An 18,581-nucleotide genomic window follows, 5' to 3' on the forward strand; every position below is an offset into this window, starting at 1 on the left:
TAGTACTGTAGTCATATTTTTCAAACAGTGTTAGCACAAAACTCATAAGTAAATAATAATAATAATCCCACTAATAATCTCACAAATATGATAAAGGGAATAGAGTCTATCACAAGTTTAAATATGGGGGAATAAGGTAGAGCTGCAACGAGTGGTCCATCAATCGATTAATCACTCGACAGAAAATGTCATTGGCTATTTTATAATATATTCTTTAGACTAATTTTAAGAAGAAAAATAAACTAAACTTCTCTCATTCCAGCTTCTTAACTCATTCACCGCCAATGACGTCTTTGACGTGTTATCAGAAATAGCCCTCCCCGCCAATGACGTGTTTGACGTGTTTTTGTTTTTATTGGTGCAGCGCGTGCAGCAAACACTTGCCCAGCCTGTGACACAGACACAGGTCCCTGCCTTCAAAGGGTAGCCGACAGCACGCGATCAAACACATACCGCAGCTGTTGTTTTGAAATTGAGCAAGAGGAAAAGTAGAAAACGGGTAACGCTTCCTTGTGCAGACAGGAGAAACGCCATTGAAACGCCCTCGGCGCGCTGCACGAGCTGGAGTCGCCTTCCTCTGTGCCAGCCAGGAGAAAACGGGAGAAAGTAATCAAGAGATGTGTTTGATCATCGGAGGAATGAGGAAATGATCGATCAGTTTGCGAGGGCGGTGAGGACGTGTTGAATAGCCGAGGGGAAAACGGGAACGATCAAAGCAGAGAGGATATGACAGGGAGACATGGACGAGGACGGGTGTACCAGAACAAATCAAAATAAACACAGGAACAGCTAGGCAGCAGCGGGCAGAAGGCAGTCACAGCAGCCCGCTGTCCTTCTCAAGAGCTCTTCAGTTGGTTCATGAAATCGCTGGGCTGCGTGCCCTCCAGTGTTGCTCCTGGCCAATCCCAGCGCCACAGGGCGTGGTTATTGCTTATCCTATGTGGGGTTAGAAATCTAAAAGGGGGATCGTGTGTGTGTGTGTGTGTGTGTGTGTGTGTGTGTGTGTGTGTCTGTCTGTCTGTCTGTCTGTCTGTCTGTCTGTCTGCACACTCACACCGAGTAAACTGTATTGTTGAATGTAAAAAAAAAGCACTTCATGTGTATATATATATATATATATATATATTTTTTTTGTCATTTGTGTCCTAACGAATAATATTTACATGTCTGATGTCAATACAGTTCAAAATAAAAGAATTGAGAGTGAGTTATGCCTGAGATTGTGCCCTTTTACAAAAATTGCCTTTTCTCCTGTTTATTTTCTCTGGGAGACCTTCTGGGGGAAAACAGGGTGTATATAAATGGCTATAAGTAGAGTACAGAACATGCTAAAAGCTCACTTTTTTTCCCCTGGTGAACCCAGAGACGTACATCTTCATTTTGAGGTATTGCAAATCACTCTGGTGCTAATAGATAATTTACTGTGGGTCTTGAAAGATGACCAACAATTATGAAAATCTTTGGCCTGTGCTAAATATTGGCAGTCCTAAACTGGCCCTGAATGAGTTAAATGTGAATATTTTCTGGTTTATTTAGTCTTCTAACTTCTGTGACGGTAAACTGATGTTTGGGTTGTGGACTGTTGGTCAGGACAAAAGAAGACATTTGAGGACATCATCTTGGGCTTTGGGGAAAAAATTATCGACATTTTTCAACCATTTTGTGACATTTTATAGACCAAACAACTAATCGATTAGTCAAGAGAACATAATCGACAATAATCAATAAGGAAAATAATCATTAGTTGCAACCCTAGAAAAAGGATTAAAGGATATGTTTTCTAAAAGACTAAAAGCTCACCTGAACTTCCTCTCAGAGCCTAACTAGATCTTACTCAACACTCGGTCGCAAAAGGAAATGACACAGTACAGTGTACAAACAACGTGTGTGTGTGTGGGTGTGTGTGTGTGTGTGTGTGTGTGTGTGTGTGTGTGTGTGTGTGTGTGTGTGCGCGCGTGTGTGTGCGCGTGCATGCATGCGTGCCCCTCCGTGCGTGCGTGTCCGTGTGTGTGTGTGCGTGTGCGCGTGCGTGCGTGTGTGTGCGTCTGTGTGTGTGTGTGTGTGTGTGTCCGTGTGTATTTGTGTGCAGCTTTGCAGATGAGTTCAGTCTGCTGGTGCAGCTCCGGAGTCCCCCGCGTGAGGAGGTCAGTGTGGTCACCATGCTCAGCCCGGACAGCCACATCATGCTGCAGCTACGCATCAGCGCCCACGCCGTCATCTTCATCGGCACGCAGCAACGCCATTATGAGTGAGTCCACCTGCTCATTCCTAACCAGTGTTGGGGGTAATGTATTACATGTAATACATTACTTTTAGCAGTAACTCAGTAATATAACTTATTACTTATATGATTTCAGTAATATTATACCAGTTACTTTGTCAAGTAACTCAAGTTACAAGTTGAGTTACATTTTATTAAATCCAAGCACATATTTAAAAAAAGATACAATCATTTCCTAATCAAACTGTGTTCTTATGCAAATAACCACTATAGATGACAATAACAAAGGAAAATAATAACATTTAGAATTTTGGATTGTTTACACTGGCGGTTTCAAGGCGGTTGAAATTATTTTTCGGGATGGTCCCAGGGCGGCGATGTCATTCTGCTGCTACTGTTGTTTTGGTGAAAGTAATGCAAAAGTAGTGTAATAAGTAACGAGTTACTCTACACAGACAGTAATATTGGAAAGTAACTTATTACTTTCAAATGAAAGTAACTAGTAATATGTAGTATATTACATTTTGAAAGTAACTTGCCCAACACTGTTCCTAACTGTTTCACAAGTCAAATAGGGAGGTTAGTTTTTATTCGTTGTATTTAGTCACACCGATCTCTCAGAACTGATGCTGCCTTCAAGTGCTTCTCTTAACGTTGTACTTCCACCTTCAGAACTCATAGATATGACTTGGTGCTTCAAAAGTGATTTGTTTAGATGCTGTTTCTTTGTTTTATGACTCAAAGCGATAGAGTGACGAGGAGTAAGTGTGGATGAGGCGTGTAATCAATGTCGTAATGAATTTATCAGCCAACAGTTTATATAAACAATCTGTTTTAGCTTTTGCATGGTTATTAAACTCTAGGCTGGGTCATATTTGCAGCTGTTGTTTATTCACAACTAAGAAACAACCTATAATTATGCCCAATGTCACAGCAGGTAGACGACTCTGGGTCGTATCACAGTGTATCAGGATACCTGCTCGTTGACTCTGGGTCGTATCACAGTGTATCAGGATACGGTGGCACAGTCGGTAGCGCTGTCGCCTCACAGCTAGAAGGTCCTGAGTTCGATTCTCGCCTGGGACGCTGTGGGCATATATATATATATATATATATATATATATATATATATATATATATATATATATATATACTGTATTATTAATAATACAGTATACATACTGTGTATATATATATATATATATATATATATATATATACATATATATATATACAGTATACATACTGTATTATGAATAAGAGATGACTTGATATTGAACTCTGTGGAACCATCACTATGATTGATGAGCACTGGCTACTACAGGTAGTTGAGGATTCGACCACCAATTCCCACCCCTTCCCCATAGCTTGTGTGTGTGTGTGTGTGTGTGTGTGTGTGTGTGTGTGTGTGTGTGTGTGTGCGCACTTGTGCGTGTGTGCGTGTGTGTGTGTGCATGTATGTTTGTGTCTTTCTGTCTAGTTGCATTTGTGCTTGGCTGTCTGCTTGGTGGAGTGATTTAAGAGCTGTTGTATGTGAAAACTGGCAGGTTCTCCTCCTCTGCTTGGGCCACGGCACTGGGAGCAATACATCACGGCCAGACAGCAGAGAGAAGTTGGCCAGAAGACAGACACACTTGGCTACTGTACCTCACTGGCACTTTTGCCGTACATTGTGCTTATAGTAGATACTTTTTAAGCATTTTTGTAAGCCAGTCTTCACACAATCTACAGTTACACCTTGAAACTATTTGGCAAGTGTTTGTAATTGGAGTTTGGTATTTGCTAATCGGTGAGGGAGGCAGTCAAGATGCTGCATGTCCAATTAATGTTCTGTTCTAGTTCAAAACCATTTTCAAGGGTCCAAGGTGTCTGAAACTCTCTCATCACCTCCATGTCCACCATGCAAACATTCACCTAAAGGGAAAAACCTCCAAATGAAAGATGTGCTTCCATAATGATGCATGGAGCTCTTTATGACCATGTCTCTCCCAGGTTCCCCGTGGGCGGTCTGTCTGATGGCGAGTGGCACCATGTGGCTGTCAGTGTTTCCACCAAGCAGTTCTCACTCTATGTAGACTGTTCCCTGGTGGAGAGCGTGGACTGGGTGTACCACGGCATGGGCATCACCACCGACGGGCTCCTCCTGGTTGGAGGCATCATCGAGGGCTTTGAGACTCCATTTGAAGTAAGTGGTTTCCATCCAGCTTGATATGTATTCTTCTCTAGATCTTCAGCTGCTCCAACCCACTCCCTCTTTGTGGGGGGAAAAAAATCAAAGGTGGCCACTGAGGAGCTGGACCTTCTCACAGTGGATATACATGAGTAAGAAGAGAGAACAAGCCAGCTAGATGTTCTTCTCAAGGTTTTCATCTCAAGATGAAGCGTTCCTTCACAGCGCTGAGGAAGGTCTATGTGCTGCTGCAACATAGCAACATACTTTTACAATACTGGTTCAGTTGTGTGTGTGTGTGTGTGTGTGTGTGTGTGTGTGTGTGTGTGTGTGTGTGTGTGTGTGTGTGTGTGCGCGTGCGTGCGTGTGCGTGTGTGAATGTTGTGCGCAGGAGCAACATTTTGTCATGGTTTATGAATGGATAAGAGGCTTACTGCCAGAACACATTATTATTATATTAATACACATTATGCAACAGCCAAAGATTTTTTTTTTTATAGCTACAGTTACAATTCAACAAACATTCACAAACAGTGCAGTTCTTTTTCCTTTGCATTTAATCATGCATGCAACACATAACACACACACACACACACACACACACACACACACACACACACACACACACACACACACACATTGTACCCCCCCCCCCCCCACACACACACACACACACACACACAATAAAAACGTTTGTTTTTATAAAAAAATGTTTTTATACAAATTACCTCCCAAGGACCACTTCTACATAATATTAAAGGAACACTTGTGTGTGTGTGTGTGTGTGTGTGTGTGTGTGTGTGTGTGTGTGTGTGTGTGTGTGTGTGTGTGTGTGTGGTTGGACGGTCCTCAGCCACCTCGTCCCTCTTCTGCAGTCTAAATAAAGACATGTGCATGCTGTCTCAGCTGCAGCCAGCATCTGTGAAGAGTGGGAATCACATCAGGCAGTATTCTGTCAGGAGAAGCGTTACAGAAACACATGTGGCTTTGTGCTTTACTGGCACTTCAAATGGATTCTCCATCGCTTTGGTTTCCCCCGGTGACGCCGTTCAACAGCTCCAAGGACAGAGCACTTCCTTTCTCAGAGGTGGTGACAGTCTTCTCTCTGCTCAGACGTGTTGTGCCGGGCAACGCAAAGCATAACCGCTCTACACTCCTATCTCTATAACTCACACTGTCCTCTACACCTCTATATCTATAACTCACACTGTCCTCTACACCTCTATATCTAAAACTCACACTGTCCTCTACACCTCTATATCTAAAACTCACACTGTCCTCTACACCTCTATATCTATAACTCACACTGTCCTCTACACCTCTATATCTAAAACTCACACTGTCCTCTACACCTCTATCTCTATAACTCACACTGTCCTCTACACCTCTATATCTAAAACTCACACTGTCCTCTACACCTCTATATCTAAAACTCACACTGTCCTCTACACCTCTATATCTATAACTCACACTGTCCTCTACACCTCTATATCTAAAACTCACACTGTCCTCTACACCTCTATATCTAAAACTCACACTGTCCTCTACACCTCTATATCTAAAACTCACACTGTCCTCTACACCTCTATCTCTATAACTCACACTGTCCTCTACACCTCTATATCTATAACTCACACTGTCCTCTACACCTCTATATCTAAAACTCACACTGTCCTCTACACCTCTATATCTAAAACTCACACTGTCCTCTACACCTCTATCTCTATAACTCACACTGTCCTCTACACCTCTATATCTAAAACTCACACTGTCCTCTACACCTCTATATCTATAACTCACACTGTCCTCTACACCTCTATCTCTATAACTCACACTGTCCTCTACACCTCTATATCTAAAACTCACACTGTCCTCTACACCTCTATATCTAAAACTCACACTGTCCTCTACACCTCTATATCTAAAACTCACACTGTCCTCTACACCTCTATCTCTAAAACTCACACTGTCCTCTACACCTCTATATCTAAAACTCACACTGTCCTCTACACCTCTATATCTAAAACTCACACTGTCCTCTACACCTCTATATCTATAACTCACACTGTCCTCTACACCTCTATATCTATAACTCACACTGTCCTCTACACCTCTATATCTAAAAGTCACACTGTCCTCTACACCTCTATATCTAAAACTCACACTGTCCTCTACACCTCTATATCTAAAACTCACACTGTCCTCTACACCTCTATATCTATAACTCACACTGTCCTCTACACCTCTATATCTATAACTCACACTGTCCTCTACACCTCTATCTCTATAACTCACACTGTCCTCTACACCTCTATATCTAAAACTCACACTGTCCTCTACACCTCTATATCTAAAACTCACACTGTCCTCTACACCTCTATATCTATAACTCACACTGTCCTCTACACCTCTATCTCTATAACTCACACTGTCCTCTACACCTCTATATCTATAACTCACACTGTCCTCTACACCTCTATATCTAAAACTCACACTGTCCTCTACACCTCTATATCTATAACTCACACTGTCCTCTACACCTCTATCTCTATAACTCACACTGTCCTCTACACCTCTATATCTATAACTCACACTGTCCTCTACACCTCTATATCTAAAACTCACACTGTCCTCTACACCTCTATATCTAAAACTCACACTGTCCTCTACACCTCTATATCTAAAACTCACACTGTCCTCTACACCTCTATCTCTATAACTCACACTGTCCTCTACACCTCTATATCTAAAACTCACACTGTCCTCTACACCTCTATATCTAAAACTCACACTGTCCTCTACACCTCTATCTCTATAACTCACACTGTCCTCTACACCTCTATATCTAAAACTCACACTGTCCTCTACACCTCTATATCTAAAACTCACACTGTCCTCTACACCTCTATATCTAAAACTCACACTGTCCTCTACACCTCTATATCTAAAACTCACACTGTCCTCTACACCTCTATCTCTATAACTCACACTGTCCTCTACACCTCTATATCTAAAACTCACACTGTCCTCTACACCTCTATATCTAAAACTCACACTGTCCTCTACACCTCTATATCTAAAACTCACACTGTCCTCTACACCTCTATATCTAAAACTCACACTGTCCTCTACACCTCTATATCTAAAACTCACACTGTCCTCTACACCTCTATATCTAAAACTCACACTGTCCTCTACACCTCTATATCTAAAACTCACACTGTCCTCTACACCTCTATCTCTATAACTCACACTGTCCTCTACACCTCTATCTCTATAACTCACACTGTCCTCTACACCTCTATATCTAAAACTCACACTGTCCTCTACACCTCTATATCTAAAACTCACACTGTCCTCTACACCTCTATCTCTATAACTCACACTGTCCTCTACATCTCTATATCTAAAACTCACACTGTCCTCTACACCTCTATATCTAAAACTCACACTGTCCTCTACACCTCTATATCTAAAACTCACACTGTCCTCTACACCTCTATATCTAAAACTCACACTGTCCTCTACACCTCTATATCTAAAACTCACACTGTCCTCTACACCTCTATATCTAAAACTCACACTGTCCTCTACACCTCTATATCTAAAACTCACACTGTCCTCTACACCTCTATATCTAAAACTCACACTGTCCTCTACACCTCTATATCTATAACTCACACTGTCCTCTACACCTCTATATCTATAACTCACACTGTCCTCTACACCTCTATATCTATAACTCACACTGTCCTCTACACCTCTATCTCTATAACTCACACTGTCCTCTACACCTCTATATCTAAAACTCACACTGTCCTCTACACCTCTATATCTAAAACTCACACTGTCCTCTACACCTCTATATCTAAAACTCACACTGTCCTCTACACCTCTATATCTAAAACTCACACTGTCCTCTACACCTCTATCTCTATAACTCACACTGTCCTCTACACCTCTATATCTAAAACTCACACTGTCCTCTACACCTCTATATCTAAAACTCACACTGTCCTCTACACCTCTATCTCTATAACTCACACTGTCCTCTACACCTCTATATCTAAAACTCACACTGTCCTCTACACCTCTATATCTAAAACTCACACTGTCCTCTACACCTCTATATCTAAAACTCACACTGTCCTCTACACCTCTATATCTAAAACTCACACTGTCCTCTACACCTCTATATCTAAAACTCACACTGTCCTCTACACCTCTATATCTATAACTCACACTGTCCTCTACACCTCTATATCTATAACTCACACTGTCCTCTACACCTCTATATCTATAACTCACACTGTCCTCTACACCTCTATCTCTATAACTCACACTGTCCTCTACACCTCTATATCTAAAACTCACACTGTCCTCTACACCTCTATATCTAAAACTCACACTGTCCTCTACACCTCTATATCTAAAACTCACACTGTCCTCTACACCTCTATATCTAAAACTCACACTGTCCTCTACACCTCTATCTCTATAACTCACACTGTCCTCTACACCTCTATATCTAAAACTCACACTGTCCTCTACACCTCTATATCTAAAACTCACACTGTCCTCTACACCTCTATATCTAAAACTCACACTGTCCTCTACACCTCTATATCTAAAACTCACACTGTCCTCTACACCTCTATATCTAAAACTCACACTGTCCTCTACACCTCTATATCTAAAACTCACACTGTCCTCTACACCTCTATATCTATAACTCACACTGTCCTCTACACCTCTATATCTATAACTCACACTGTCCTCTACACCTCTATATCTAAAACTCACACTGTCCTCTACACCTCTATCTCTATAACTCACACTGTCCTCTACACCTCTATATCTAAAACTCACACTGTCCTCTACACCTCTATATCTAAAACTCACACTGTCCTCTACACCTCTATATCTAAAACTCACACTGTCCTCTACACCTCTATATCTAAAACTCACACTGTCCTCTACACCTCTATATCTAAAACTCACACTGTCCTCTACACCTCTATATCTATAACTCACACTGTCCTCTACACCTCTATATCTATAACTCACACTGTCCTCTACACCTCTATATCTAAAACTCACACTGTCCTCTACACCTCTATATCTAAAACTCACACTGTCCTCTACACCTCTATATCTAAAACTCACACTGTCCTCTACACCTCTATATCTAAAACTCACACTGTCCTCTACACCTCTATATCTATAACTCACACTGTCCTCTACACCTCTATATCTATAACTCACACTGTCCTCTACACCTCTATATCTAAAACTCACACTGTCCTCTACACCTCTATATCTAAAACTCACACTGTCCTCTACACCTCTATATCTAAAACTCACACTGTCCTCTACACCTCTATATCTATAACTCACACTGTCCTCTACACCTCTATATCTATAACTCACACTGTCCTCTACACCTCTATCTCTATAACTCACACTGTCCTCTACACCTCTATATCTATAACTCACACTGTCCTCTACACCTCTATATCTAAAACTCACACTGTCCTCTACACCTCTATATCTATAACTCACACTGTCCTCTACACCTCTATATCTAAAACTCACACTGTCCTCTACACCTCTATATCTAAAACTCACACTGTCCTCTACACCTCTATATCTAAAACTCACACTGTCCTCTACACCTCTATATCTAAAACTCACACTGTCCTCTACACCTCTATATCTAAAACTCACACTGTCCTCTACACCTCTATATCTAAAACTCACACTGTCCTCTACACCTCTATATCTATAACTCACACTGTCCTCTACACCTCTATCTCTATAACTCACACTGTCCTCTACACCTCTATATCTAAAACTCACACTGTCCTCTACACCTCTATATCTAAAACTCACACTGTCCTCTACACCTCTATATCTAAAAGTCACACTGTCCTCTACACCTCTATCTCTATAACTCACACTGTCCTCTACACCTCTATCTCTATAACTCACACTGTCCTCTACACCTCTATATCTAAAACTCACACTGTCCTCTACACCTCTATCTCTATAACTCACACTGTCCTCTACACCTCTATCTCTATAACTCACACTGTCCTCTACACCTCTATCTCTATAACTCACACTGTCCTCTACACCTCTATATCTAAAACTCACACTGTCCTCTACACCTCTATATCTATAACTCACACTGTCCTCTACACCTCTATCTCTATAACTCACACTGTCCTCTACACCTCTATATCTAAAACTCACACTGTCCTCTACACCTCTATATCTAAAACTCACACTGTCCTCTACACCTCTATATCTAAAACTCACACTGTCCTCTACACCTCTATCTCTATAACTCACACTGTCCTCTACACCTCTATCTCTATAACTCACACTGTCCTCTACACCTCTATATCTAAAACTCACACTGTCCTCTACACCTCTATATCTATAACTCACACTGTCCTCTACACCTCTATATCTAAAACTCACACTGTCCTCTACACCTCTATATCTATAACTCACACTGTCCTCTACACCTCTATATCTAAAACTCACACTGTCCTCTACACCTCTATCTCTATAACTCACACTGTCCTCTACACCTCTATATCTAAAACTCACACTGTCCTCTACACCTCTATATCTATAACTCACACTGTCCTCTACACCTCTATATCTAAAACTCACACTGTCCTCTACACCTCTATATCTATAACTCACACTGTCCTCTACACCTCTATATCTATAACTCACACTGTCCTCTACACCTCTATCTCTATAACTCACACTGTCCTCTACACCTCTATATCTAAAACTCACACTGTCCTCTACACCTCTATATCTAAAACTCACACTGTCCTCTACACCTCTATATCTAAAAGTCACACTGTCCTCTACACCTCTATATCTAAAACTCACACTGTCCTCTACACCTCTATCTCTATAACTCACACTGTCCTCTACACCTCTATATCTAAAACTCACACTGTCCTCTACACCTCTATATCTATAACTCACACTGTCCTCTACACCTCTATATCTATAACTCACACTGTCCTCTACACCTCTATCTCTATAACTCACACTGTCCTCTACACCTCTATATCTAAAACTCACACTGTCCTCTACACCTCTATATCTAAAACTCACACTGTCCTCTACACCTCTATATCTAAAAGTCACACTGTCCTCTACACCTCTATATCTATAACTCACACTGTCCTCTACGCCTCTATCTCTATAACTCACACTGTCCTCTACACCTCTATATCTAAAACTCACACTGTCCTCTACACCTCTATATCTATAACTCACACTGTCCTCTACACCTCTATATCTAAAACTCACACTGTCCTCTACACCTCTATATCTAAAACTCACACTGTCCTCTACACCTCTATATCTATAACTCACACTGTCCTCTACACCTCTATCTCTATAACTCACACTGTCCTCTACACCTCTATATCTATAACTCACACTGTCCTCTACACCTCTATATCTATAACTCACACTGTCCTCTACACCTCTATATCTATAACTCACACTGTCCTCTACACCTCTATATCTAAAACTCACACTGTCCTCTACACCTCTATATCTATAACTCACACTGTCCTCTACACCTCTATATCTAAAAGTCACACTGTCCTCTACACCTCTATATCTATAACTCACACTGTCCTCTACACCTCTATCTCTATAACTCACACTGTCCTCTACACCTCTATATCTATAACTCACACTGTCCTCTACACCTCTATATCTATAACTCACACTGTCCTCTACACCTCTATCTCTATAACTCACACTGTCCTCTACACCTCTATCTCTATAACTCACACTGTCCTCTACACCTCTATATCTAAAACTCACACTGTCCTCTACACCTCTATATCTAAAACTCACACTGTCCTCTACACCTCTATATCTAAAAGTCACACTGTCCTCTACACCTCTATATCTAAAACTCACACTGTCCTCTACACCTCTATCTCTATAACTCACACTGTCCTCTACACCTCTATATCTAAAACTCACACTGTCCTCTACACCTCTATATCTATAACTCACACTGTCCTCTACACCTCTATATCTATAACTCACACTGTCCTCTACACCTCTATCTCTATAACTCACACTGTCCTCTACACCTCTATATCTAAAACTCACACTGTCCTCTACACCTCTATATCTAAAACTCACACTGTCCTCTACACCTCTATATCTAAAAGTCACACTGTCCTCTACACCTCTATATCTATAACTCACACTGTCCTCTACACCTCTATCTCTATAACTCACACTGTCCTCTACACCTCTATATCTAAAACTCACACTGTCCTCTACACCTCTATATCTATAACTCACACTGTCCTCTACACCTCTATATCTAAAACTCACACTGTCCTCTACACCTCTATATCTAAAACTCACACTGTCCTCTACACCTCTATATCTATAACTCACACTGTCCTCTACACCTCTATCTCTATAACTCACACTGTCCTCTACACCTCTATATCTATAACTCACACTGTCCTCTACACCTCTATATCTATAACTCACACTGTCCTCTACACCTCTATATCTATAACTCACACTGTCCTCTACACCTCTATATCTAAAACTCACACTGTCCTCTACACCTCTATATCTATAACTCACACTGTCCTCTACACCTCTATATCTAAAAGTCACACTGTCCTCTACACCTCTATATCTATAACTCACACTGTCCTCTACACCTCTATCTCTATAACTCACACTGTCCTCTACACCTCTATATCTATAACTCACACTGTCCTCTACACCTCTATATCTATAACTCACACTGTCCTCTACACCTCTATCTCTATAACTCACACTGTCCTCTACACCTCTATATCTATAACTCACACTGTCCTCTACACCTCTATATCTATAACTCACACTGTCCTCTACACCTCTATCTCTAAAACTCACACTGTCCTCTACACCTCTATATCTATAACTCACACTGTCCTCTACACCTCTATATCTATAACTCACACTGTCCTCTACACCTCTATCTCTATAACTCACACTGTCCTCTACACCTCTATATCTAAAAGTCACACTGTCCTCTACACCTCTATATCTAAAACTCACACTGTCCTCTACACCTCTATCTCTATAACTCACACTGTCCTCTACACCTCTATCTCTATAACTCACACTGTCCTCTACACCTCTATATCTAAAACTCACACTGTCCTCTACACCTCTATCTCTATAACTCACACTGTCCTCTACACCTCTATATCTATAACTCACACTGTCCTCTACACCTCTATATCTATAACTCACACTACACAGCCAGAGGGACACGTCTTGCTTTCTGTTTCAGAGTGTTTATCTCTTGAGGTTCAAAGCCAAAACATGATGAAACAAGACATCAAGAGTTTAGGTTAAGATGCAACACGTTTGAAATTCACTGCACATTTCCCACATCCAATCCATCTAGGATTGGATTTATTTATGGATTAGCAGACAAACAAAACAAAAAATCCAAAGCCGTTAAAGGCCCAATATGTAACTATTTGACCTTCATATAACAGCTTCTAAATCATTTTGATGAGACACTGACTTCTAATAGGACCAAACAGCGTGACGTCACAACAACAACAAATCCCCCAGAAATGCGGAAGCTCGCAGCAGTTAACTAGTATGATTTGTGCCAAACAAACGTGAATATCTCAAAAACTATACATCACATAGCTTCTATTTTGACATTCTGAGTGAGAGCAGAAGTAGCTCAAGAGTCTGACGTATAATATATGCATGTCGTGGTAAAGTTGAACTGTCGCAGTTTTTAAAATGTAAAACGCACAGCCGGGGCTAGAGTGAGCACTCAAGGCTGGCTCCATAGGGTCCCATTGCCGTTTCCCCCCGAAATGTGGCTGATCCCTCGTATATGGAGAATGGCCCCCTCTATCTCAATCCTCTCTCCACTCTGCGCTCATCAAAGTTACCTGGATGTAACTCCATTTCCTGCGGAAGCTCCTTCGTATTAAAAGTGAAATGTGTTCGCTCTGAATGTTCGCTCGGAGTTAGCTACATTGATTAGTAGGGGTGGGGGGGGAATCAATACACCATAGTATCGCGATATTTTGCCTGATGATATTGTATCGATATTTGGACGCCAAGTATCGATATTACGATATTATTATTATTATTTTATTTTTATTTTATTTTTTTTGCAGGCCATGCCATGCCAGGCCACCCGATGGTGCAGTCCGCGCCTGCAGTGGCGTATTGAGTCCAGAGAAGCTTAATAATGTAGCCTAGGTGTGGGGCAAAAACAAAACAAAACAAAAAACACTGCATGTTTTACTTTCGGTGAGGTCAAGGAAAAGGTAGGAAAAGGAGTTAGGAGTGACAATATATCGAAATATCGCAATATTCAATATATCGCAATACTAGCATATTGCAATATCGCAATACTATCGTGTCGTGACTCAAGTATTGTTTTAGTATCGTATCGTGGGCATCTGGTGATTCCCACCCCTATTGATTAGTGGCGCTATTCTTGAATGAAACAAGTCGACACAACAGCATTTGTTTTCAGTTCTAAACACTGCAGAGAGGTTAGCAAACTAGAGCGGCTGATATCTAAACGTATCAGTGTGGCATCTGCAGGAGCCTAATCTGCACAAGATTTTGCAGATTTTGTGAATTTTATTGCTAACTCATCACTGGGAGAATAGCATAGTACAGCATTGTTATTTTCTAAATATAACTTGGTTAACAATTACGGCTCGTCATCAGTTCATCTCTAGTGCTATATATTATTATTATTATTATCGCTACACGTCAGTGTGGGCCACATGATTCTTTCCTAGAACTCTGAGTCTGTAGATAATGTGCTGCAGGTAGACCTACATAAAGACATTATGAATGCATGATAAAGAAGAAAGCCTGTTAAAAATGTTTTTTCTTTCTATGACGGGAATGTGACTGACAGACAGACAGACACACAGACATGCAGACAGACAGACGTACAGACACACAGACAGACAGACAGACATGCAGACAGACATGCAGACAGACAGACAGACAGACATGCAGACAGACAGACAGACATGCAGACAGACAGAGAGACAGACAGACGTACAGACACACAGACAGACAGACATGCAGACAGACATGCAGACAGACAGACAGACAGACATGCAGACAGACAGACAGACATGCAGACAGACAGAGAGACAGACAGACAGACATGCAGACAGACAGACAGACAGACATGCAGACAGACAGACAGACAGACAGACAGACATGCATGCAGACAGACAGACAGACAGACAGACAGACAGACAGACGTACAGACAGACAGACAGACACCCAGACAGAGACAAACGTGGGTGGAAACATGAGCTCTCTGTTGGTGAAGGTAATTATTAGCAGGTAGATATTCTCTCTGTCTTCCAGCTTTGTTAGCTTATAGCCCTCAAAACAACGCTATTACGTTTTACTTGCTGTGTTTACTATATATTCACATTTGTCACCATTATCCATTGTGCTGTGCACGCTGCACGCTACACGGGCATGCCTGAACTCAGCGAAACGATGTGAGGAATTAGCATTTGAACAGCAGACGTCGTACGGTAACTTTGAATTCCCACATGTGGTCTTACTTAATGTGTTGTTATTGTTGACTGTTGATACTAATCTTTTGTTTCAACAAAGCCAGTCATGCTGAACCACACACACACACAGTGAAAACAGCCTCAGGACAAAGCTCTTCTGACATCTAGTCTGTGTTGATGTCTCGCCTGTCATATTTATCACAGTGTGTCAGAGGGCCACGAGTAAAGTATCCCCATGGGAACTCAGGGACATCTCTGACCTGCCTAACCTCTGTGTGTGTGTGTGTGTGTGTGTGTGTGTGTGTGTGTGTGTGTGTGTGTGTGTGTGTGTGTGTGTGCGCGCGCGTGCGTGTGTGTAGGGGGGTGCTTGAGATTCTGCATAAATGACATTATGCACATAGTGCACATGTATAAAGGGTCCGATCAGAATCAGTTGATTGTGATGAGATCAGAACCTTGTGGGGACATTGTGTCAGTGGAGCAGCAGAACCTTGTGGGGACATTGTGTCAGTGGAGCAGCAGAACCTTGTGGGGACATTGTGTCAGTGGAGCAGCAGAGTCGGGGCTAAAAAAACAAACAAATCAAAGACTAGAGTATGATATTGATATCTACATAATAAATAAGCAGAATATTGCTCCCAAGAATGACAGATTCTTCAAATGTATATTTGCAGTTAACCGATTCCCTCTGTTACACTATATAGTGCAAAGAGAAAATGTGCAGGGTGTATATTACTGTATGCAAATGTGCGTCATTAACTGGCCAGACTCACAGATGAGGGTAACACAATCTCCAAGTTAAATAATTGCACGCTGAGACAATTTCACAGCCATTTACTGTGCTTTGCGCTCCGTCTCTGCAGGGTCACCTTCGCCAGTTGACCTTCCTGATGGGAGAGCCAGGCGCCGCCCGGCAGCACTGCAGCCACCACCCACCACGCTGTGGCCAGACCGCCTCCAAGCCAGCGCGCTCCCCACGCACCGACAGCACCCTGGAGGTGAGGAAGGAGGGAGAAAAGTGTCCATTTCATGGAACTACCTTTTGTGATGTCACAGGGATGCAAAATAGTCACCTTTAGGTGACAGTCACATTTTTCAGCCCAAAATATGAGGATTTCTGAGTGGTTTTATGTTTGCCCTGGTATCTGTCACCTTTTTTCACTCTCCATGACTTTGCATCCCTGTGTGTCAGCCCCAGCAGAACATTCTCTTCTTGTGATGTCACTCCTGTTGTTATGTCACACGCCCATTTATAAAATGCCACCTTTTCCTCCATATTTATACCCTGGGGGCCTGTGGGTCTGTGTGTCTTTTTGAGCCCAAAATGTCAATTCAGATTTTATTTTAACCTGCACCATGCTCTTTAACCCATTGATACCTGATGCAAAGAGAAAAAATTTTCGGGTGGCCATATTTTCAAAGCGGAAATTTTTTCGGGTGGCCATTTTTTCAAAGCGGAAATTTTTCTGACTGCACTGAAATTAAGTAAAAGTTGACGTTATTGACTATTCTAGAATAAAAACAAAAATAAAGTGACAAACGTTTGTTATTTAGCCAACGTTGTTTCACTTTTTTCTGATAGGGTTGGCTTTGTGGGCGTCGCCATTAGTGGCTCGCTCGGGCTCGCTTAGTTCTTCTTCGTCGATTGTAAGGGTTGCAAGGTATCATGGGATATCCTAACAAAACAAAGGTACCATGGTATGGTTCCTCGAAAATGATCCATAACCAGGTACCTAACGCTAGAAAGAAAGGTTGCAAATTCAGTGAACTTATGTATCAAACTGGTTTCAGACAGCCTAATTACAACTTCTTACCTAGAAATGCCACCTATATTGCTCGTTCACTTGAGAATCAGACAGGCCCATATAGTTTATTCTGGTGCTTGGATTGGCTCGTGCATGATGTCGTTGGATTCCTGGTCGAAAATGGAGCAAAAAACATGTGGGGCACTTTTCGGTCAGGCATTTCATTGCCGGAAACTGAGCTAGGGTTAGGGTTAGGGTTAGGGTTAGGGTTAGGGTTGGCGGGTGAGTTTTTTTCCGGTGCTCGGATTGGCTCACGCATGGTGTCGTTAAAGGCATCGGGGGCGTGTTATATTGTACGCAGCGTGATAAAAGGCATCGGGGGCGGAGGATCAACAGAAATGTCACTGACTCCTGTGGTTTGAATCCACGTCTGGTGAATTTAACGACTTAGTGTGTTTGGTTATTCATTGGTTTCGGCTGGAATTGTGTTTTATACTTTATACACGTTATTCTATTTGATTTAGAAAAGTCCCTCCTTTGTTTCCACGCAGGAGCTCCTTCTGTCCTCAAATGACCTGGAGGACTTGCTGGGGAAATCCAAGGACGAGACGTTGTTGGACTTCAGCCGGACTGTGAGTAGGACAGCATGGTGCAGCATCAACCTGCAGAGAAACACTGAAGCTTCTTTCAACACACGGCCAGAAAGTGATCACAACAAACAAAGCAAACATGCAGTTGCCTGGTTCCCCAGCTGCTCTGCAGAGCTGCAGCGTGGGGGGTGTGGTGTGTGTGGGGGGTGTGGTGTGGGGTGGGGTGTGTGGGGAGTGGGTGGTGTGTGG

At 41.9% G+C, this 18,581-nt stretch overlaps 1 protein-coding gene across 1 annotated transcript in view; it reads left to right on the forward strand.

Moving 5' to 3' along the window:
- LOC310777676 (uncharacterized protein) overlaps positions 1–18,581 on the forward strand; it is a gene marked incomplete at both ends in the record, with an annotated part of 196,038 nt that overhangs the window by 64,252 nt on the left and 113,205 nt on the right. Inside the window, 4 exons of the mRNA XM_083638055.1 lie at positions 2,090–2,248; positions 4,214–4,406; positions 16,861–16,995; positions 18,294–18,374. Coding sequence (XP_083494181.1) covers positions 2,090–2,248; positions 4,214–4,406; positions 16,861–16,995; positions 18,294–18,374 — 568 coding nt within the window. The remainder of the gene's footprint in view (positions 1–2,089; positions 2,249–4,213; positions 4,407–16,860; positions 16,996–18,293; positions 18,375–18,581) is intronic.

The sequence above is a fragment of the Poromitra crassiceps genome, assembly GCF_964638095.1.
Source record: "Poromitra crassiceps genome assembly, chromosome: 6".
Lineage (NCBI taxonomy): Eukaryota > Metazoa > Chordata > Actinopteri > Beryciformes > Melamphaidae > Poromitra > Poromitra crassiceps.